The sequence below is a fragment of the Lonchura striata genome, chromosome 17 (assembly GCF_046129695.1).
Source record: "Lonchura striata isolate bLonStr1 chromosome 17, bLonStr1.mat, whole genome shotgun sequence".
Classification (NCBI taxonomy): domain Eukaryota; kingdom Metazoa; phylum Chordata; class Aves; order Passeriformes; family Estrildidae; genus Lonchura; species Lonchura striata.
The window spans coordinates 870,126-891,304 of NC_134619.1; the positions used below are offsets into that span (position 1 = coordinate 870,126).

The 21,179-nt window shown below is 54.1% G+C and overlaps 3 protein-coding genes across 3 annotated transcripts; 2 read left to right on the top strand and 1 right to left on the bottom strand.

Moving 5' to 3' along the window:
- Nucleotides 1-509: 509 nt before the first annotated feature.
- Nucleotides 510-8,627, bottom strand: SPATA2 (spermatogenesis associated 2). The gene is made up of 3 exons (XM_021539213.3): nt 8,507-8,627; nt 5,515-5,953; nt 510-4,189 (listed from the first exon to the last, which is right to left on the bottom strand). The coding sequence occupies exons 2-3, from the start codon at nt 5,830-5,832 to the stop codon at nt 2,936-2,938; spliced, it is 1,572 nt and encodes a 523-aa protein (XP_021394888.2). The 5' UTR covers nt 5,833-5,953; nt 8,507-8,627; the 3' UTR covers nt 510-2,935.
- Nucleotides 8,628-8,955: 328 nt separating this feature from the next.
- Nucleotides 8,956-14,125, top strand: RNF114 (ring finger protein 114). The gene is made up of 6 exons (XM_021539212.2): nt 8,956-9,097; nt 9,778-9,928; nt 10,378-10,484; nt 10,957-11,071; nt 11,917-12,024; nt 12,198-14,125. The coding sequence occupies exons 1-6, from the start codon at nt 8,979-8,981 to the stop codon at nt 12,261-12,263; spliced, it is 666 nt and encodes a 221-aa protein (XP_021394887.1). The 5' UTR covers nt 8,956-8,978; the 3' UTR covers nt 12,264-14,125.
- Nucleotides 14,126-17,619: 3,494 nt separating this feature from the next.
- Nucleotides 17,620-20,126, top strand: SNAI1 (snail family transcriptional repressor 1). The gene is made up of 3 exons (XM_021539209.2): nt 17,620-17,698; nt 18,267-18,770; nt 19,900-20,126. Exons 1-3 carry the CDS (start codon nt 17,620-17,622, stop codon nt 20,079-20,081), a joined length of 765 nt encoding a protein of 254 aa, XP_021394884.2. The 3' UTR covers nt 20,082-20,126.
- The last annotated feature ends 1,053 nt before the right edge of the window (nt 20,127-21,179 follow it).

Sequence of the window (21,179 nt, forward strand, 5' to 3'; positions counted from 1 at the left end):
AAGAATGATCTAGTTTGGAACTTGAGGAGTTATCCTGCTCCAGAGCTAGCAGGATGCAAAAGGAGCAGAAGGCCTAATCCAAGTGCCAAAATGTACCTCAGCAGTATCACACATCTTCCGGGAGATGCAGCTTCGCTCGGGAAGCTCGCTGGGCAAGCGCCACGGAGAGCCAGGGCTGGCTTCCATGGAGGGAGCTCCACACAGCCCCAGAACCTGCTGCCACCCCAGCTGAGCCTGCTGCAGGCTGCTGCCAGAGCGGCTCCCATGCTCCAGGAACTCTGAGTCATGCTGGAGCAGATTTGTCTCAGCAGCTCTGCAGGCAGCACGCCCGGCCCGGCCCCGGGACGGACCCGGCAGCCGCGGCTCACGGCATGCGAACGCAGCGGGGAACAGACGGCTACATGCACACGCCACTTTAAGAAAAGAGTGAAGCCTTTTCTTAAAGGCCTCTTTATTTTTAAATTCCTTCAAAACATAAATTAATTTAAACGAATCAGATGCAAAACACCTGCATTTTAAATTCGCATATATTTTACTGTATCAATCACAGCAACCTCATACAGTAAGATACACAAAAATAGAGCATGGTATCACTTCAATTCAACACAGGTTTGTACTACAGGATTCCATGACATATATACAGAGGACTTCTCTTTTTCAGAGCAGGTATAGCCCCTGCCCTGGTCACCATAAAAATTACGTGGCATCACAGTTTTAATTATTCACTGTAGTGTGAGGAGCCATATGGAAATTGAACTGGTGAACTAGAAGATACACTGTAGAGCAGCCAAACAGGCATGAAACTGCAGAAGGTGAACAAAACCCAAATAACCACCAAAATTAAAACCACCTTAGACTGCATTTTAATAGTAAAGTTGTTTTTAAATTCTTCACTATATACATAATGTATCTACATTTGTGTCATATTTATATATATATATATATATTTATAAAAAACATACAAGATTGAAAACCTTAAAATCATTCACTTAATATTCACCCCAACCTTCAGGGTCAGCAAGGCAGTACTTGCCCTCGACATTATGCTCAGTTGCAGTCCCTTGATTCAGAATTTCCCTGATTGTTAAACACACTCTGTTCTCTTTGTTTCTTAGTGCAAACTGGACGTAACTTATTTTTCTCAGCCCTCTTTAAGACCCAGGTTTCATCTTATTTCCATAATGCTTCTGACACGCAGTTATGGCTAAAATTTTTTTAGCTATTTTATAACACTAGCCTATGTAATTTCCCCTCTACCTACCTGAAGCCCCCCCACCCCAAAAAATGTAAGACAAACAATCATTCATGCATGTTCCTGTGACACAGGGAGTGATGGACATTGAAGTTGAGAAGTCTAGACTCTAACAGTGATTAAAAACCCCAAAGTGAATCATTTCAGTGCAAATTGGACTACAGTTTACATCTCAGCTAGAGTTCTTTACAGATATTTTAATCACATTTAATTCTGCACATCAGATTAGGTTGCCTGATACTTTGTGCTAACTAGCTATAGTTGGAATAAAGGAGTTAGGATTCTTAGGGGTTTTCTTTTAATAAAAAACTAAAACCTATTCATAACCTGGTGGTGTTCGGGGGTCAAACTGTACAGAGCCCAACACAAGGGAGTCCTGGCTCTCAGCCAGGGTTCCCAAGTGCTATAGCAGGAGACAAAGGTCATTGTCTGATTCACATCCATAACTGATGGGTTCACTTGAACAGGAGTCACAAATGAGCTCTGATTTTTAACCAGGCCAGTGCTTTACTTGCTGGACTACATTACAGACAGACTGGCAGTGAATTTGGGAGCAAGCAGAACATTGATACTTACAATTTCCATAACCACAAAGAAAAAGCGTGCACTGAGAGCAAATCCTGCAATTCTTAGACAAGACTCCACTCAGATGAGTGCCAGCCTTATCAGAGGGGAAAAAAAACATCAGATTAAAACCCAAGAACTGATCAGAGCCAAGAACATCATTCTGCCACAGTGGCTATAATAAGCTATGAAATACAGTACAAGGAAAAACAAAAAGTCACCTGAACAAAAAACCCAGAGAGACTTCATAGTTATAATGATTCTACCACTTTTAAGAACTCAACATATTAAATATTTATTAAAAATAAACTGTTTCCAAATCACCTATTTACAGTACGAAGAACAGTACTTAAACCATGTGCAACAGAAAGAAAATGGACACTCATCTGAGAGGACAACACTCCAGGCATCATCTGAGCGACACAGGTACAGGATCACCTCTTTAGAATACCGTACAGTGAAACCCAGCAGGATGATATTGGCAACACCGGAAAATAAAGCACACATCGTCCAGATTCAGGCTATATAAGCTTGAAATAAACAACCAGGAAAGAAGGGGAGAAGGAGGAAACAAAGACAAAAGGAAGAGAGGTTACGGTGTTTGCATTTTGGAGGTCAAGAAATGCAGACACACATCAAAAAATAGTCCTTGTTTGCAAAATTAGCCATTCTCGTATTTCCTGCACATTTTGAAGTCATACTTTATCAAAAACTGGCAGTGGTTCCATCACTCATAGAAAATGAGAATCTTAATTCTCTGATTTTATTTTCAAATACCGCTTGGTTTTATTTGGGCAAGATATGATAGAATAGGAAGGTATGATGTCACTTTTTAAATATACAACAGCTGCCAAGTTTTAAGGAAAAATGTGCTCTTCTCCCCCATGTAAGTTAAAAAGCAACGCTCATCTAGGAGTTACCTAAATTATAGCAGCATGAAATCTAATGGATCTGCAGCATCTGTGAAGCCACAAAAATCAAGAACTGGCACCTGATCACTGAACCACGGTTCCAAATATGTGGACATGTGATTTTGGCAAGAGGTCAGTGTGGAGTCAGAACATTAGTTAGGATAGCCCTTTCCTCTCCCCCTTCCCTTCCCGACCAGACTCGTGCAGCCTATCTGTAAACCACGTGGGACAGCTGGGACGATTTGTAGTTCAGCTGGTTGTTGGGCAGGAACCTGTGCAGGTCGCTCTTCCTGCAGCACGGGTCGTAGTAGTAGGCGTTGAGGCAGGAGTCGCACGAGACCTTGGAGCAGAACGTGCACGTGTTGGCGGCTCCCGAGCGGTTGCAGAAGCCGCAGCGCGAGGTGCCCGGAGGCTTGGCCTTGGAGCTGAACTGAGCGGCCCTGTCTTGGCCCTGAGTCTGTGATGTGTACTGGGATTTCTCCCTCAGAGCCGAGGCGGGAGACAAGCCGTCGCTCGGGAGGGCTTTGATGGAGTAGGAGCTCTGTTTCACTGCTGGGTACTCCTGCCTCGAGCCGAACAGGCCGTCACACTTCTGGCAAACAGAAGCGCCACAAGGTATGCCACAGTTCTGGCACTTGGAGGAAGCTGTCTCTTTGGCTAGGTGGGTGCGTTTGTGGTAAACAGGGTTGGCATCACTTTTTAACAGCCATACGTCAGGCTTAATAGCGTCTTGTCTTTTAAAATTTAACACGCTTCTAGAATCAGGCTCAGTATATAAATCTAAGTCCTCTTGAGCAGAAAAATAGGAGCCGTAAGGGACATTTGTTCTTAGCATGCCATTGTGATGAGAGGAAGTCGGCAAGTATTCATCCGAACAGCCGTGTGGGGAGCTGGACATGGTCAGCAGAGAGGGCGACGGACGGATGATTTCATCTTTGATGTCATCTTCTGCATCGACCAAAATCGGCTCCTTCCTGAGGCTCAGCGAGCTCATCAGAGGCGGTTTCTTACTCTCCCAGTAACTGTCATACGCATCCACCGACTTGGAAGGCTTGCTCACCTTTGGCTTGTAGTAGTCCTTGGAGGCGCGCTCGCTGGCCGACTTCTGCAGCACCATGCGCGCCATGGACGTGCTCAGCGCCTCCTTGCACTCCAGGCGCCGCCTCATGGCCTCCGCGCAGCCCCGCACGTCCTCGCTGCTGCTCTTGCGCTCCTTGACCACGTCCACCTCGGAATAACCCTTGTCCTTCACCTGCAGGTGGATCTCCAGAAGCTGCTCGCACTCCACTTTGGCCAGGAAGAGCTCGAATGAAATCATTTTCACTTGAATGGCGTCGACCTGCTCTTTGAGCTTAAACGTCGTTCCCAGTTCTTGGACGTAGCCCATGTAGCTCAGAATCTGCCTCACGTCATCTTCCGCTAGAGCAGACTTGACATAATAAACAAAGGGTCCAGTGTAGGTCTGAGGGCCGGGGGGAATAAAAGGAAAACTGGGTTACAAATTCAGCGGTGGACTGGATGTTCGGATAATTCAGTGACAGAGACCGTATAATTAAATACAACAATAACGACTCTGAACACATGCAACTGCCTTGGCAAGATGAGCTCCATTTCTGCATCCCTCCTGCTCAGCAGATGGAAATTCCACATGAGGGAAATTCAAAGTAGGAGAGCTTTCATTCAATTTAAAATCCTGATTTGCATAATGTCCTCCCTGGTGATTTAAATCATTCTGCTCTGCACTTATATTAACTTTAATGCATACCGGACATGAATTTCTGAATTTACAGAAAGCCTGCCATGAAAGGCAAAAAGGTCAGGATTTGGGAACCACCCCATGCAGGGACAAGCTGCAGCTAACAGGAAATCAGAATTACTGCAGAGTGTCAAACTCTAATTCAGCCTTAAATATGCTTGAGGTGCACTCTTCTTTGTGTAGTTACTACACAGTTTCAACTGTCAGTTTTATTTAACTTAATATTGATTGAAAAACTCCCACAAAAAGATCCCCAAAAGCAGAGACATGAGATTCTGCAAGCTGAAATGCCCTCAGCACCTGAGGGATGTGCTTAGCCTGTTCTGAGTGCAGGCAGGAGCAGTCTGCCCATCACAGGCAAAAGATAAAACACAAAACTCAACTGCAGAGAGCTCCCAATGGGACTGCAGCACCCAAGCCCAGCAGTGACATCCCACTTTTCCCTCTGGGAACCTGCCTTAGGTAGATGCATTTGAAAGCACCTTAAAATCAAAACATCAGGAACTGAGCACTGACAAGCAGATCAAAGATATTCTGGAAACAACTCTTTTGCAAAAGTTCCTTCACTGTTATCACACAACTTGTGGAAACCTCGGCAAAGCATCCACTTGAACACATGCCCTGGGTTTAATACTTGTGTCCAGTAACAGCTGTGGCAAGACAAGTCAAACTCTGAGTCAGCTTGAATAAATCCAGCTTGACCACCCACCACAGTGAAAGCCTCTCCAAGCAGAAATAAAACAGTGCAGCAGGGGAGGCTGAACAACAACCTTAAATAAGCTCTTCTACTTTATACACATTCTCATTGCAGAAAGTGCTTGTACTTCTGCTCTGGGGATACTCTCATCAGCACAAGCTTCACTTATTTTACACAGGAACTTTCCTATGGCTTCTGTTTACCAACTGTATATCTATATTTATATATAATGCTATAAATGGGAAAAAGAGAAGCCTTCAAAGGAACGAATGAAATGCCTTCACAGAAAGAAAAATAGATCATGTTCTCACTATGGCTACATAAAAAGTCTTACCTTAATGTTTTTGAATTCCTTTTTCCAGGGGTACAGAAAGAGATTAATTCCAAGTGTCTCAAGCATGTTGAATGCATTATGGAGACAATGTAAACTTGAGGATTTCACAGATCTCAGTGAGTTTTCAGCCATCTCGTAAAATTTTATCAACCGGAATCTATAAAAGGGATCAATTTTGGGAAGGCAAAGTAAGGCTGCTGCTGCCACTCGCAAGTACTCATCGTTAATAGGACGCTGCTTGCTGTCAGAGGCGTTCAGTTTGCACTCGTGGAACTGTACATACTTCCTAAATAAATCGTCTTTGTATTTTGTATCCATTGAAATCAGATTTTCCCTCACGCTGGGGGCAGCTACCTCCTCTCTTTCATGGTTATTTGGCAGTGGGTTGGGTAGCTGGCATTAGGAATCTCCAGCAATGGCGACTGTCCTGGAATAAAGACTGAAAAGAAACACAAGTCATCCCAGGTGCACAGAGCCCAGACATCTCCTGCCCCTCACAGAGCTGCAGCTCCCTCACAGCCTCCCCAGGACTCTGAAAAGGCACAGGATCCACGGGAATGCCACCATCCTGCTTCCCAACGTCATTCCCCGCTCGTTTTCCAGGTCCCTGCCCACTCTGCTCATTCTGTGAAAGGATCTGCTTTTCCCCCTCGCCTCCTGTGGCACAGGACTGTCCCTAGGCTGAGCAGGTTTACTGACTTTGCCCTTTGATTTCTAACATTTTCACTGACATTCCTGCTGCTGGTACCTCCAAGCTGGGGCAGCTCCGCAGCCACCTCCAGAAGACCCACTCCCGACTGCTGCAAACCACAGCCCAAATCCCAGCTGAAAGCTGGCAGCTGCAAACACCACTGGGATCTTTTGGCAACAAAGCTACACCTGCCACCTTCAGCTGGTTATGGGAACCGAGTAAAACCATTGCTGTGCTTCTGTCAGTATGCTTTTGTTTACAGGGATAGCTGTTTTTACGGATATACTGATCTGCATTTTCAGTGCACTGAGCTCACACAGCTGAAATAGCTGGTGACAAGAGAATTTCCCAAATGCTGCTTCACCAGAACCAGGGTAATTAACAGGCCAAAAAAGACTCCATCTGCAATGCCTCAGGAACCTGTGATCACAAAGCAGACCACAGGCTTTATTTACTACATGAAAAGACAAACCAGCACCAGCTCTCGACCCCAGGGGAGAGGAGTTGGGAGAAGTCAGTGCACTGTTTCAGATGTAGTCAGTCTCAAACAGCACTTCAGAAAAGACTTTCCACCCTGTATCAACTGCAGCTGCTGGAACACCGATCAACACTCGCGTTGCAGGAAAATACTTGTTAAGAGCAAGACCAACTGAAGGAAAGGAGCCAAAACACAAAACACCAACAACCCAGAGGCCAGGGAAACAAACAAACAACAAAATCAACAGCCTGGCAGTTAACATCCCTCCACGAAAGGCTGTGCTCAGTGCCAGCCCCGTGTGGGGAAAGTTAAGTAGCAGTTCTGCTTCTCCTCCAAGGCACACGCACTCCTGTCAAGAGACAGGCTGTGAATCACAGGAAATGTGGAGTGCTAAATTAACATCTGAGCATAAGGGCCAGGAGCAGTGCCTTCCCTCCCCACATTCCTCCGCAAGTTGTGCAGGATGAAGTCTGCGGACAAAGACAGCAGAGCCTGTTCCTTGGCAAGAAGAGCTGCACGCGAGAATTGCAGAGAGATCTTTGTCTAGCACGCCAGCACAACACCCCCAGGACACGGAGCGATCCTGTGCCGGCATTCAGCACGACAGCCCTGCCATCCCCACTGCCAACACCCACCAAGCAGAGCGCCTGGCGACACGTGAGACACGGCAGGGCCAGCGGGCCCCGGTGACGGGAGAGACCTTCAGGGAGGTCCTGCATCTCCCAGAGCCCGTGGCAGCCCTGACTGCACCCCGTGCCCGGCACCTGAGCCAGGGCACAGCTTGGCAGCCAAGCCAGGGCGCAGCACTGTGCCATGGCACAGCCTGGCAGATGTGTCAGGGCACAGTCCAACACCCGAGCCATGGCACAGCCTGGCAGCCAAGCCAGGGCACAGCACTGAGCCATGGCACAGCCTGGCAGATGTGTCAGGGCACAGTCCAACACCCGAGCCATGGCACAGCCTGGCAGCTGAACCAGGGCACAGCACTGTGCCATGGCACAGCCTGGCAGATGTGTCAGGGCACAGTCCAACACCCGAGCCATGGCACAGCCTGGCAGCTGAACCAGGGCACAGCACTGTGCCATGGCACAGCCTGGCAGATGTGTCAGGGCACAGTCCAACACCCGAGCCATGGCACAGCCTGGCAGCTGAACCAGGGCACAGCACTGAGCCATGGCACAGCCTGGCAGCCGTGCCAGGGCTGCTCCAGCCCAGAGCCGCAGGCGGCCCGGCCTCTCGCGGTGCCCGCAGCCCACCCAGCAGCAACATCCATGGTTACGGGCTGCGGAGAGCTCGCGATGCGAGCAGCACGGATAAATATAGGTTTCACAGCTCCCGGCTGCCAGCAGGCACGGAGGAACGCTCTGCTGCAGGTGCTCCGCCGAAGGCCAGCGGCTGCCGGGGCTGCGCGAGCAGCGGCTGCCGAGCGGAGCGCGGTGCAGCTGCTGAGGCAGGACCGTTCCTAACCGTGCCCGGGGCACACCTCCCGGGAGCCAGCGGCCCCGGCCCCGCTGCCCCGCCGGTGCCACAGACCCGAGGGGCAGCGGGGGCACACGGGGCGAAGCCCGCTTGTCCCGCGGTGCGCCCTCCGCCCAGCGCTCCCGGTGCCGCCGCGGGACACGGCGCCGCAACCGGCGGCAGCGGGGGCAGCCCGCGCCGCCGGGGCCGGGACACTTGTTGCAGACCGGGCCGAGGAGCTCCGGGCACCGGCCGGGCCTCCGCGGCGGTACCGGCACCGGGAGCTCCCGCCGCCCCCGGCCGCCCCGCCGCCCGCCCGCCCGCCGCGGCCAAGCCCCCGCTCTGCGGCCTGCCCCGTCCCTCACCGCTCCGCTCCGCCGCCGGGAGCCGCCGCCGCTCCGGCGGAAGCGCCCGGGATGTGCCCGGTCCGGAGGCGCTGCCCGGCAGAGCCGCGGAGGCCCGGCCGGTGCCGCGGACGGAGCGCGCCGCGCTCACGGCTCGGGCAGGGCCGCGGCGGCGGCGGCGGCCCGGAACTGAACGGCGGGGCGGGAGCGCTTCCGCCGCGTGACGTCACGGGGCGGGGCCCGGCCCGCGGGCTGCGGGGGGACGAGCGGCGGCGGAGCGGCGGCGGGGCCGTGACACCACCGGCCGGCGGGGCCACGGCGTGCCGGAGCGGGGCTGCACCGGCCGGGCTGGGCCCCGCCCAGCGGCGGCTCCCGGGCCCGGCGGCGGCTCCCGGGCCCGGCGGCCCCGCCCGGCACGGCGGCCCCGCCCGCCCGGCGCGCCCCGCCCGCCGCCGGGCCCGGCCGCGCGTGCGCAGCGCCGCCCCCGCGGAAGATGGCGGCGGGCGGGCCGTCGCGGGCCCCCGAGCGGCGGCCGGACCCGCTGTCCCGCCTCACCTGCCCCGTGTGCCTCGAGGTGTTCGACTGCCCGGTGCGCGTCCCCTGCGGACACGTGTGAGCGCCGCCGGGGAGCGGGACCGGGACCGGGGCATGCGGGACCGGGAGCGGGGGATGCGGGAGGAGCCGCGGGGGATGCGGGAGCGGGGGATGCGGAGGAGCCGCCGCTCGGGCCCCGCCGTGCTGAGGGCGGCTCCGTGCCCCGGCACCGGGGCCAGGGGCGGCCTTGAAGGGAGAAAGCGAAAGAAAAGCGGGGGAAAGGAAGCCTGCGTTCTTCTGTTCCGCTTCCCTGACGGGACGAGGGCAGCGGCTCTCACCGCCGCAGGGCAGGCTGAGGCGGGGTGCGGGGGTGAAATCCCTCCCTGGCACAGCCGGGGCTGCCCTGGATCCCTGGCAGTGCCCCAGGCCAGGCTGGACGCGGTTTGGAGCAGCTGGGGCAGTGGGAGGTGTCCCTGACATGGCAGGGCTGGCACTGGGCGGACTTTAAGGTCCCTTCCAACCCAAACCGTTCCATGATTCTGTCCAGAAGCTGAGGGCACAGACCACTGTCCAACAGTAAACACTTCTGGGTGTGACAGCCTGGGATCCCTCATGCCCAGGAGCCAGCAGCTCCTTCTTACCCATCTTTATCAGTCTCAAGCCCCTGCTACGCCTTTGGGCAGAGCTGTGCAAGGGCAGCAGGCACTGCGGGTGCCCAGAGGGCTGTCTCACCACCTCCTCCTTTTCTCCCGCCTCAGCTTCTGCACACCGTGCCTGCAGGAATGTCTGAAGCCCAAAAAGCCAGTCTGTGGGGTGTGCCGCAGCACCCTGTCGCCTGGGAGCAGAGCTCTGGACTTGGAAAAGCAAATTGAAACTACAGAAACCACTTGCAACGGCTGCAATAAAAAAGTATGAAAGCGTTTGGAAATTCAGTACATGAGATGTGTCCCCCTAGGGGAAGATGAACTGCTTCCTCCTCAGCTTTCTGCAAAATCAGGTCAAAGTGTTTGTTCTGATATGTGCTAAAGCTGTTTGATATAGGCAGCACACAGATGTTGACATTCTTTCCACAGTTTTTTGTTGTTACCTCTTCAGGAAATGAATTTCTAATGAAAGATTCTGATTATAAAGTTACAGTGGGATGTTGCTGCTGTGAGCAGGGGTGCATGGTGACATACCACAGAGAGCAGAGTTACACCTTAACTAATCTGTAATCTCAAACGTTTTCTGCTTGGCCAGCTGAGGTATTTGGAGTTCCTGCTTTACCTCTTGTGCTGAAAGCTGCTGGCTTTACACGTTTGCTGCTTTGTTCAGGAGGTGCTGTGAGCTCACCTGCTGTGTTGTTGTTGCCTGCACAGATGTACCTGTCCAAGATGCGCAGCCACGCAGCCTCCTGCTCCAAGTACCAGAATTACATCATGGAAGGTGTGAAAGCTGTGACGAAAGAGCCCCTCCACAGCACCAGGTAATGCCTCTGCTCTGCAATCCTGCCCTTCTCTGGCACAACAAAGAGTTTGGAAGTAAAAGCAGACTTCACCTCTTTGCTCAGTTTGGGTGCTGATTTTTATGGAGTTAAAAACTGAGCCTTGATCCTGCAGCTGGCTGTGCCCAGGTAAATTCTGCTGCTTCTGCTTGGACACCTCTAAGAACAGGGCATTCTGTAGGTGCAGCTGTTTTCTAAAATACCTTGGTCTCCTGATTGTACTCGCCCACAGAGGAGGGAAGTGGGAATTGGTGACTAGTGAGTGGTGCCCTGGCATTGGAGAAAACTGATAAATGGCACTTAGAACATTTGCAGAAAAACTGTAATTCAGTCTAAACACCGAGTTCCCTAAAATACTGTTAGGAGTTTACAAACCGATTGCTAAATTAATTGCATACATAAATTACTGCCTTGAATAATCTGTATTTGTAAATAACCTTTTCTCCCCAACCAGGAGCTTCCCGAATCGCTTCACCTTCCCCTGCCCGTACTGCAGTGAGAAGAACTTTGATCAAGAAGGGCTGGTTGAGCACTGCAAAGCTTTGCACAGCATGGATGCAAAACAAGTGGTAATAAAAAGTCTTGGTGCAAGAATTGCAATTAAGTCTGGTCTTAAAGCCCTTTGAAACAGTAAGTTAGAGACTTTTGAATTAAGTAGGTGTAATTTCTGCTGTTCAGTCAGTGTGGCTGTGCTGGTCATGCCTCTAAGTCTGGTGTGGTTCTGCTCTCACTTTTCAGTGGCTTTCTGCACTGCAGCTGGGCCACATCCTCTTTTCATCCTTGAAAAATGGCACACATTCAAAGTGAATTAGGCACAGCAAAGCAGTAAAATATAATTTAAAAAAATACTAGACATTTAATTTTCTCCTTGTTTTCCCCCTTGTTTTCAGCAAGAAGATACTATTAACTGCTAGGAGAAATGCTTGTGAAAAATAGCGTATCATTCTATCTGTGATACTTCCTTTTATGTAAGAGGAATTGCAAAACGTGGAATTGAATTGGAAACTTTCATTTTTCTGGGAAGTTTTTTGGAATTCGAGATAATTCAGGAAAATAAAGTTCCTTTTTTCTCTTGGCAAGAAGTGAACTTTGTAGAGAAGACCAAGGAAACTTTCCTGCATGGTGAAATAAAGGATGAAATCTTCTAAAGCAGGAGGCTTTAATGAGTTCTGATTTTCAGAACATGGGAGAAGAGTAAGCCATGCCATTTCAGGAATCTAAGACATGAATTAGAATTACTCAGGGTTATCTGAGGCTTTTTCAGTAAATGTCCCAGCAAGTCAGTGGCCATCACTTTGCATGGAGAGCAGTGACAGCACAAACCTTGAGCTCCACTCCCCCAGGGCTGTCCCTCCCTTCTGCTGTCAGCGTTTAAGCACTGAAGCACTGGACCTAACTGGCTTTTTCTTTGAAGGTTTGCCCAATTTGTGCCTCAATGCCGTGGGGGGACCCCAATTACAGGAGTGCTAACTTCATGGAGCACCTGCAGAGGCGGCACCGCTTTTCCTACGACACCTTTGTGGTAGGTGTTGGCTCCCCCTGGCAGCGCAGCCGGGGCTCCTGGAGCTCCCTGTGCCACCCCAGCACATCCCTGTGCCATCCCTGGCGTGCCCAGGGCTCAGGGGCCTGCAGCTCCTGCTGCTGCCACGGCACTGCAGCATGGCTCTGCAGCGAAAGCCTTTCTGCCTCTTGCAGGACTACGATGCTGATGAGGATGATATGATGGCACAGGTTTTGATGCGCTCTCTGCGGGATAAGTGATCCAGCCAGAAGATTTCCTGCAAACCCAAGCTTCCACGAGGGGGAAATGCCCAGCATCCTTGCACTTCTCCCTGCACATCCCAAGATTAACTCAGGCATCCAGAAGTATAGAAGACTTTAATCCTATCTCAGTTTTAAATCCTGGTTTGATATTTCTGTGCCATTCAGTCCTTTGGTATCATGGTCTCTGACATTTAGCCCTGTCAGCCCCATTTTTCTACTTGCTTAGACTCAGTTTCATGTAGATCAACACGTGGGAACCAAGGCTTTTACCTTTACCTATGCCTATAGGTTTCTTTGGAAGTTGTGTTTATTTCACTGTCTAGAATCAAAAACATTCCAAATGGAATGGCCTGAACTAGTTAATAAATATCTTCCCAATCTCATTTACCTATCTCAAGTGATTGTATGTGAGGTGTACTGGTAGCTCTGTCCCCTTTAGTTAGACTTCAGGTGCTAACTGTAACTGTCAGACCAGCTTCATTTAAGTGACCTCTGATACATGTGATTCCATAATGTTTCCCAGTGTTTCAATCCTTACAGGCAGCCTCTCAACTGTATGGAAAACATATCTTCAGTATGAGTGTTCAAACTGCAAACTTTCCTAGGAAATCTTTGCACTGTGTAAAAACTAGTTCAAAATACTTCAGTTCTATGCATGATGATTACTTTCCTCCATACTCTTACTACAATTTCTAGCCTGGAAAATGATCTTCAGTGTTGGTCTTAGTTAAAATGAATAATTTTTAAACTATCTTAGCAAATATTAATCAAAATTGCTGGCTTTATTATTAAATTGGTGGGTTTGAAACTGGTTTCCTAGTAATTTTAAGCCTTATGCTGATAGGGGAATTCAGAAGGTTTTTTTCAATACCTCGGCTTTCTATTTAAACTAAAATTTTCATATGTGTTCTTGGGTTTTCCATCTTTCAAGGCAAGCTGGTGGGAAAACTTAGGAGTAATTCATAGCACTGGCATAGCACTTCCTTTCTGCATCACAGATTTTATCAGGTATTTTGAATTCCTGTTCTTCATTTAAATGTTCCTAAAGTGGCTGAAGCTGCACTTGGATTGTTTGCCATCTGGCAGTGTGTGTGGAGTCAGGTGTAGCTTTCAGGGAAAAGTAAAATATAGCCCTGAAAGCAGAACAGTTCCAGCCCTTAGCCTGAAGATTCCTTAATTTTAATATGATGCTTTCGTGAAGTTCACAGTGGAGCTGCTGAGATCTAAGGCACCTGACCAGAACCTGTAAATCAGAGTGTTGAGATGTCCAATGCGAGCGTTGTAATTGGAGCAGAGGGCCTGCACCGCCCCAGAATTGAGTGCTAATTAATTGATTTGAGCAGTAAGCTCCTCCCATCATGCTCTGCAGAAGGCAGGATAGCCTTACCCTGAAAATAATGAAACTCTCTCCAGCTAAAACCTCCTGATTCACCCTTGTGTCCAGCCAGACCTCGGCACCTCTGCTGCCCTCGGGGTTCGTGTTTCTTGCCCGTGGCAGGGGCTGTTACACCCTCGACCCGAGCCCCTGTGGGCACTGCCCAGTGCTGTGGGGCTGGGGACGTGGAACCTCCTGGCTCTGTGGGGAAGGTGCTGTGTTTGGGTGGTTATTGCAATGCTCGGCCTGCAGAGAGGCGAGGGCTGTGGGGACTGAGCAGGGATCTCTGGGCTCTGCTTACGGCGCAGTTTGGTGATGCCCACTGCCAGGAATGCAGGTTCCTGCTTCTGTTCTAAGTGCACTTCCACGCGATTCTGATGAAATGTTTAAGGAGCAATTAGAAGCTTCCAAGCAATTACTTTGTCATGTTTTTGACTTTTGGAGACAAGTTACAAATAAAGGCCATTTAATTTATAAAATCCTACCTTTGTGTCAGCTCTTGTCATTTCTTCCTCATGGTGCTGGTGTTTCCTTTGAGCACCCAGAGTGTTTGCGCTCGCTGGGGACGCCGGGCTGAGACTGCCTGCTTGATTTAAGGGCAGGGGCGAGAGGCACCTGTGTGCTGTGCACAGCCTGCGCTCGTCTCCTGTGGGTGGTGGGAAAAGCCTCGGTGTGCAGCAAAGCAGCTGCCAGAGGCAGGAGTCCCTGGGCAGGGAGCAGCACCCGCGCCTCGTCAGCAGCCGATCCCGCAGCACTGGGCGGTAATGCAATCGGGCGGCTGGACCTGGGAAATTCCCCTTGTCTGGCACAAGGACCGCCCGAGGAGCACAATTAGAGACACCACGGGAGGAGCCGGGCTTGCAGCTGAGCTGTTCCATCAAATTTGTCTCCAGACAACGACTGGTCTTAATAGCTCTGATAAATTGTTGTCAGCCTTAATTTCCTAATGTGCAGGCATTGCTTCATGTGGAATTGCAGCGCTAAATCCCCGTGGTCTCCGTAGGCTGCGGGATGAGATCTTGCCAAAGTGTAGGTGCTGTGTTCCAGGTCTTCGTGTCACTTGACAGAAAAGAGAACAGCAAATTTTCTTCAAGGCCTTTGCCCAGCTGTACTGGACACTCACTGGTGGGCCCACCTCCAAAAGGATTAACCAACCAGGGCTGTGTTAAGTCATGGAAAAGCAAATGGGGGATGTGTTTGCAGTGCTAAAGCTTTTCTTTGGTTTATATATACTAAAAATTACAGTGGAGTATTTGCCTGGTTTGGGGGTGGGTTTGTGTTTGTGTCTCTGACACACAGCTTTGCGTTACAGTTGCTTTGGTTTGTGCTTCATTCAATTTTATGGGCAAATTACATGATTTTCTGGGTGGTACAAATGAGGACTGTTGAAACCACTATGAAAACTCGCTTTTCCCTCCTTACTCCTTCCCCAAAGCTCCAGAAAATACTCAGCACTTAATGAAAAATAGGTGCCATTGCTACTGGCTTAGCTCTCTCTTCTATCTCTTCTCACATTTATTCTGTCTTTACAGATGCTGGGGTTTAAAAAATAATTCCGTGGGGTTCTGGGATCTGCCTGAGTGCCCCGTGCCGCGCGTGGGGCGCCGTGGCCGGCCCGATGAGCCCCGGGCAGCGGCTGCTCGGTGCCGCGGACGGCAGAGGGAGGTCTTGCATCTCGGAGGGAGCGCGGCTCGCTCCTCCGCCGGCCTCGGGGGGCTGCCGTGGGCTTCGGGGGCTTCTCCAGCCTTGCCGTGAGGGTTCCCACCCCGTCCCATGGCCAGAGCTTCTTTTTCCCACCACAGTCTCCCTTGGCGGGAGGAGCTCTGCTCTGCAGCCAGATAGTCAAGAGGCTTCGTGGAGACGTGGGGCCAGGGAAGTAAAAATAAGCATTTTTAGCAGACTTGTTGCTCTGGAGGTGGTTAAAGTGTACTCGTGAGCTCCTTGGGCCAGTCCTTGTGCGTCTGGAACTGGAGCTGTGCCACGGCTGGTGGCAGGTCTGCCCTGAGCGCCGTGGGGCTCAGCTGATGCCCTCTCTGATGGTGAGGGTGGGACAGTCCAGAAATTCACTGCCACTTCCAGCCCATGAAGCGTTGCCGACCCCCTCCCCTGCGTCCTGCTCTGTCCCCTGCCGTGCTGGCTCACAGGCACGGGTAGGTCAGGTCGCTGTCTCCCTTGATCTTGTTTTTTCCCCTAGCACAGGCAAAGTTTCCACGTGCAGTGGTTGGAACAGATCTGATTATTACCATTTCAGAAAGAGCCCAGGAGTCGGCTTTGCTTCTTGAAAGAAAGCCACCTCGCCGTGTTCCCCGCGCAAGTGTCCCCGCTGTAACCACATCCGCGGCAGGTGGAGGAGCGGGGGGCAGCGGCCGGAGGCACCTGCACAGCCCCGGGCCGCTGCCCCGGCCCGCCCCGCGGGGAGCGGCACCTCTGCACCCCCCGAGAGCGGGAGGACCTGACCTTCGTGATTCGTATCCCCCAAAGCTTCGGGGGCACTTTTCCCCCTGAACTTCAGGCTGATCCAGGGATGGGTTTTGCAGATAAACACCTGCTGAAAGCCACGGGCAATTCGGCAGCAAAAGAGGGATGATCCAGTACCAGAGCACATGGCTGCAGGGGAAGAGTTTGCAAATGCGTCTGATCTGGACAGGATGCGCGTGGCTGGCAGGACAGGCTTTCCAAGCCGCTCCCGCCCTGAGGAAAGGCTGCCGGTGAGCTCAGTCCCCGCGCTGCAGCCGTGCCAGCGGGAAGCTTTGCTCCCACTTCTGCATTTTGTGTCGCCGTGGCCAAACAGTAAGATGCGGTCAGCAGGGCTGGCGCAGCGATGCGCGGTGTGTGACGGCTGAGTCACGAGCGGCCAGCACACGGCTCTTTTCCGAGTGGCAGGGCCGGAGGAGGCATTCCCAGCAGGACCTGTTCCTCCTGCGGCAGCCGCCAGCAGCTGCCTTGGCCCCGAGCTGAGCGCGGCTCTGCAGCAGGTGCCTGGAGCCGTGCCCTGAGCCCTTCCAGCGGGGAAACCCCCGGCGAGCCCGAGCCCGAGGCCGGGGCGGGCCGGGAGCGCAGGCTGCGCTGTCCGACTGGTGCATCTCTGCCCACCGCTGACCCAGCACCCGCTAGCCGTGCCTGGGCACCTTCCCACGGGTACACGGCCCTGCGGAGCGGGAAGCCACAAGAAACCGTGTGCCTCAGCGGGGCCCTGTGACCCGCCCTGCCCGTGGAAAAGTCAGGGGAAGGCAGCCGGGAAGGGAACAGAGAGCTTGCTGGGGGCACGGCTGCGCTGCCCAAAACCTTCCCAGCAGAAAAGAAAATGTGTCTGGGCAGGTGCTCCTGACCCCTGGTAGCGGGAGGGAGTCACCGAGGGCTGTGCGGGATCCATCCCGCTGCTCCAAAAGTCACTGCCTCTTCCCAGAGGACTCTTAAGCTGTGAAGCGTGCTTCACCACGGGGCTGTGTCCCAGCGGGCACGGCAGAGGCTTGTCCCACCCTGCACCGTAGCCCACGGCCGTGGGGAAAGGAAGGACAGGCATCAAGGCTGCGGGGATCACCGCCGGACACAGCGCCTTCCTCCAGCCCGCACGGCCGCTCTGCCCGCGCTGGGCACGGGCTGGGGGTCAGGCCAGGCTCCCGCCCCCTCCGGAGCACCGGCCGGACCGCGGGAAACGCCCGGAGGGAAGCCAGGAGCGGCTGATGCGGCGGCGGCGGTGGCGGCGGCTCGTACCCCGGCACCGGGCGGGCAGCGCGGCCGCGCCGTGGGAGCGGCCCCCGGGCTCCGTCCCCTCGGCACGGCTCGGCTCGGCTCGGCTCGGCTCGGCCCCCGGCCGCGGGGCCGGCACCTGCCCGAGCCCGCCCCGTCCCGCCCGGCCCATTGGCTGCGGCGCCGGGGGCGGCCCCGCGCCCGCCCCGCGCCCGCCCCCGGTCCCGCGCGGATATCAGCGGCGGCGGCCGCACCGCGGCCCCGCGGCGGCGGCACCGGGGCTGCAAGATGCCGCGCTCCTTCCTGGTGAAGAAGCACTTCTCGGCCAGCAAAAAGCCCAACTACAGCGAGCTGGAGAGCCAGGCCGGTGCGTGGACAGGGCCGTGCACGTGGGGTGCTCCGTGGGGTGGGGCGGGGGCTCCGCTGCGGGATCTCCCTAAAGCTCCACACAGGAGCGGGCAGGGTCTGACCGACCCTTCCAGGGTTGTGGATTTGTTTGTTTGTTTCGGTTTTGTGCGTCTCGTGGCGCGCGATCCCGTGTCCCGGGATGCCGAACCGCTCCCTGGTACGCCGGGGATGTCGGTGGCACCGGTGGCTCCCTCATGGGGGGCACATGGGTGCGTGGGGAGCTTCCTGGGCTGGCAGCGGGCGGGAGCGTGGGCTTCTCTTCACCCCATCAGTCCCGGCAAGGCGGGCAGGGGCTCGGGGTCCCTGTGGTGTGGGGCCGGTCGCCTTTTGCCCGGGGCGGGCTGCGGCTCTGGGCTCCCGCGGGGCGGGCTGGGGTGGGTCCCTTTGCTCCCGACTCAGGGCTGCGGCGCGGGGCTGCCGAGGGATGGCCTGGGATGGGTCCCACTGAGCCCGCGGGGTGGGTCGGGCCCCGCCGCCCCCGTTCCGGGAGCGCCGCGGGCCCCGCTGACCGCCGCTGCCTCCCGCAGTGCTGGCCGCCCCGCTGCTGTACGAGACGTGCCCGCTGCCCGTCATCCCCCCGCCCGAGGTGCTCGGCCCCGGAGCCTACTACCCTCCGCTGGTGTGGGACGCGGGGCTGCTGTCCAGCCTGTTCCCGGGCGGCCCGGGCGGCGAGGCTGCGGCCGGCGCGGCGCCCGCCCTGGACCTGACGGCGCTCTCCAGCGAGGACGATGAGGGCAAGAGCTCGGGGCCCCCCAGCCCGGCCTCGGCCCCCGCCGCCGCCGAGCGCTTCCGCTGTGCCCAGTGCGCCAAGGCGTACTCCACCTTCGCCGGGCTCTCCAAGCACAAGCAATTGCACTGCGATGCCCAGGCCAGGAAATCCTTCAACTGCAAGTACTGTGAGAAGGAGTACGTGAGCCTGGGAGCTCTCAAGATGCACATCCGGAGCCACACGCTGCCCTGCGTCTGCAAGATGTGCGGGAAGGCTTTCTCCCGGCCCTGGCTGCTGCAGGGCCACATCCGAACGCACACTGGTAACGTCCCCTCTTGTCCCTCTCCCTCCCTCCCTTATCGCCTCCCGCTTCCCTGCTCCCCTGCCCAGCGAATCGGCGGGCCGGCTGTTATCTGGGAAGATAAGGGCTTCCCAGACCCCCTTGGCACATCTCTCTAAAATGTCCTTTAAATATCCTCCCGGCTGGAACGGAGCGCAGGGTCAAGGCCCGGCCTGTAAATCCGTGCTGCTGCTGCGAGTGCAGCGCCTGCCCGGGAGCCGGCCCGCCAGCGACGGCACATGCCTCACCAAAATGCCATAGAGCGGCTGTGAGACCGGCGCAGCCCCTCCGGCGCACCGCCGTGCCCGAAGCATCCCTCCCTGCCCGCTGCGAGGGCTGCGGCCGGGCCGGGCTGCCCGGCGAGGCCGGCCGGGCCTCGGGCAGGTGCTCTTGGCACCTGTTGGCGCGGGGCCGGGGCGCAGCTGCAGCCCACCCCGCTGCCGCGGCCGCCCCGACAAAGCATCTCCCGAGCATCCTTTGTGGGGCCGTGGGACGGTGTAATTGTGACTTGGCACTGATTTCACACCCTCTTAACGTACTAAAGATGAGGGCTGAAGGAAGCCGGGTAGACTTAATTGTGCTTTCCAAATTGAGCATACACATTTGTTTCCTCCAAAAGAGTCTTTCTGGGAGGAATTCGCCCTGGCCGGGCTTTTCAATGCGAGCCAGGCAGGAGAAGGGGGAGCGCAGGGCTCGGCAGAGGAAATAGCTCCACTCACCCTGGGCTGGCGCCTCGCAGCCGCTGCCTGCTATGATATAATTAACACACAGCGCTCGGCTTTCCTGCCGTGCCGCGAGCTCCGCGCTTGGCTCCGCGAGGCAGACGAGAATCATGTCTTCGTTTGTCTGTGCAACTGCCGTGCTGTTGCAGATGTTTCCAGCATTAAATTTCCGTGGTTCATAGGAAAGGTTTTCAGGAGCGTACAATTCCCGAGCTGGCAGTTCTCCCCCCAAGCAATGCTGTACATACCCGGCTTTCCCCGAACAATAACAGCCAGCACTTCTTTTCACTGTGCTCTGCACAAACTTTGGCTAATGAATGGCTCCTTCTTTGATATTCCCCATGTGTTGATGCACTGGTTAATTGGGAGCGTTTCTCTTTGTCCCATAGGTGAAAAGCCCTTTTCCTGTACACACTGCAACCGGGCCTTTGCTGACCGCTCTAATCTCCGCGCCCACCTGCAGACCCATTCAGATGTAAAGAAGTACCAGTGCAAAACCTGCTCCCGGACTTTCTCCCGCATGTCGCTGCTCCACAAGCACGAGGAGACGGGCTGCTCTGGCTCTCGCTGAGGACTCCTCCCCACGCCTCTCTCACCACAAATACCCATATTGTAACTAGTTTCTGTAGGAGTTAGTTTCCTCCATCGCCATTGCAGTGTGCACCGGGCTGGACACTGCTCCTCTGGCCCTTGGGACCCTCACACTCCTCACTTGGTGCCTCCATTGCAATGCAAGAGCCCGATCGTGAAGTTTGCTGGGTTGGAAGGGACCCGTCAGGATCATCGAGTCTAATTCCCGGCCCTTGGGATGTTCCAGGACACCCCAAGACCCCCACCGTGTGCCCGAGAGCGTTGTCCAAATGCTTCCTGAGCTCGGGCTTGGTGCTGTGACCGCTTCTCCCGTCCTGGCACCGGGGTGCAGGCCTGCACTCTGCCAGTGTGCGAAACTCGGGGGTCACGGTGCTGCCCAGCCCCTCGGCAGGTGCCCCCCTGCCCGAGGCACTCGGCACCTTGCAGGGCTGGACCTGCAGCCTCGCCCCGCGCCGGTATTGAACACTGCGACCATGTAGCTTGGGGGGTTGGGGCTTTTGGGTTGAATTTGTTGGGTTTTTTCTTTTGTTTTGTTTGGGTTTTTTTTGTTTTGTTTTGTTTTTTTGGTAGCACCATAACCACTTGGTAACTCTTAAGAAGCAGTATTTTTTTAATGAAGGACAAGACACTCCCCCCGTACCCCGAGTGTATATAACCCGCCTGTAGAAGGTGTAACTATGCAATAATACAGTATCCCAGTAGTTGTGAAGCAGCTGCTTCTCCCCAGCACAATGACAATTTGCAATGCCTGCGAGATTAACAGTGTCCATGAAAGGCAGGGGTAGCCATTTCAAACCCCAGCCCTGTTTACAGAGCAGCTATGCACTCAAGCACCTGTTAATATGACTCTTAACAACTGCTTTTCAAGAGAACTGTGACTAATAGCAGGCACTTGTCAGCTGATACAATGGTGGCCTGTCCCAAGGCTGTCCATCGACAGGTGTGTGCCAAAAGCCTATTTATGGGTATTGACAGGTGCCTCCTGAATGCATCTTTCTTTGGACATTGTTTTCATGGAATCATTACAAAGAGGATGTTTACATTTCAAAGGTACACTGGTATTTATATTTTTGTGCCA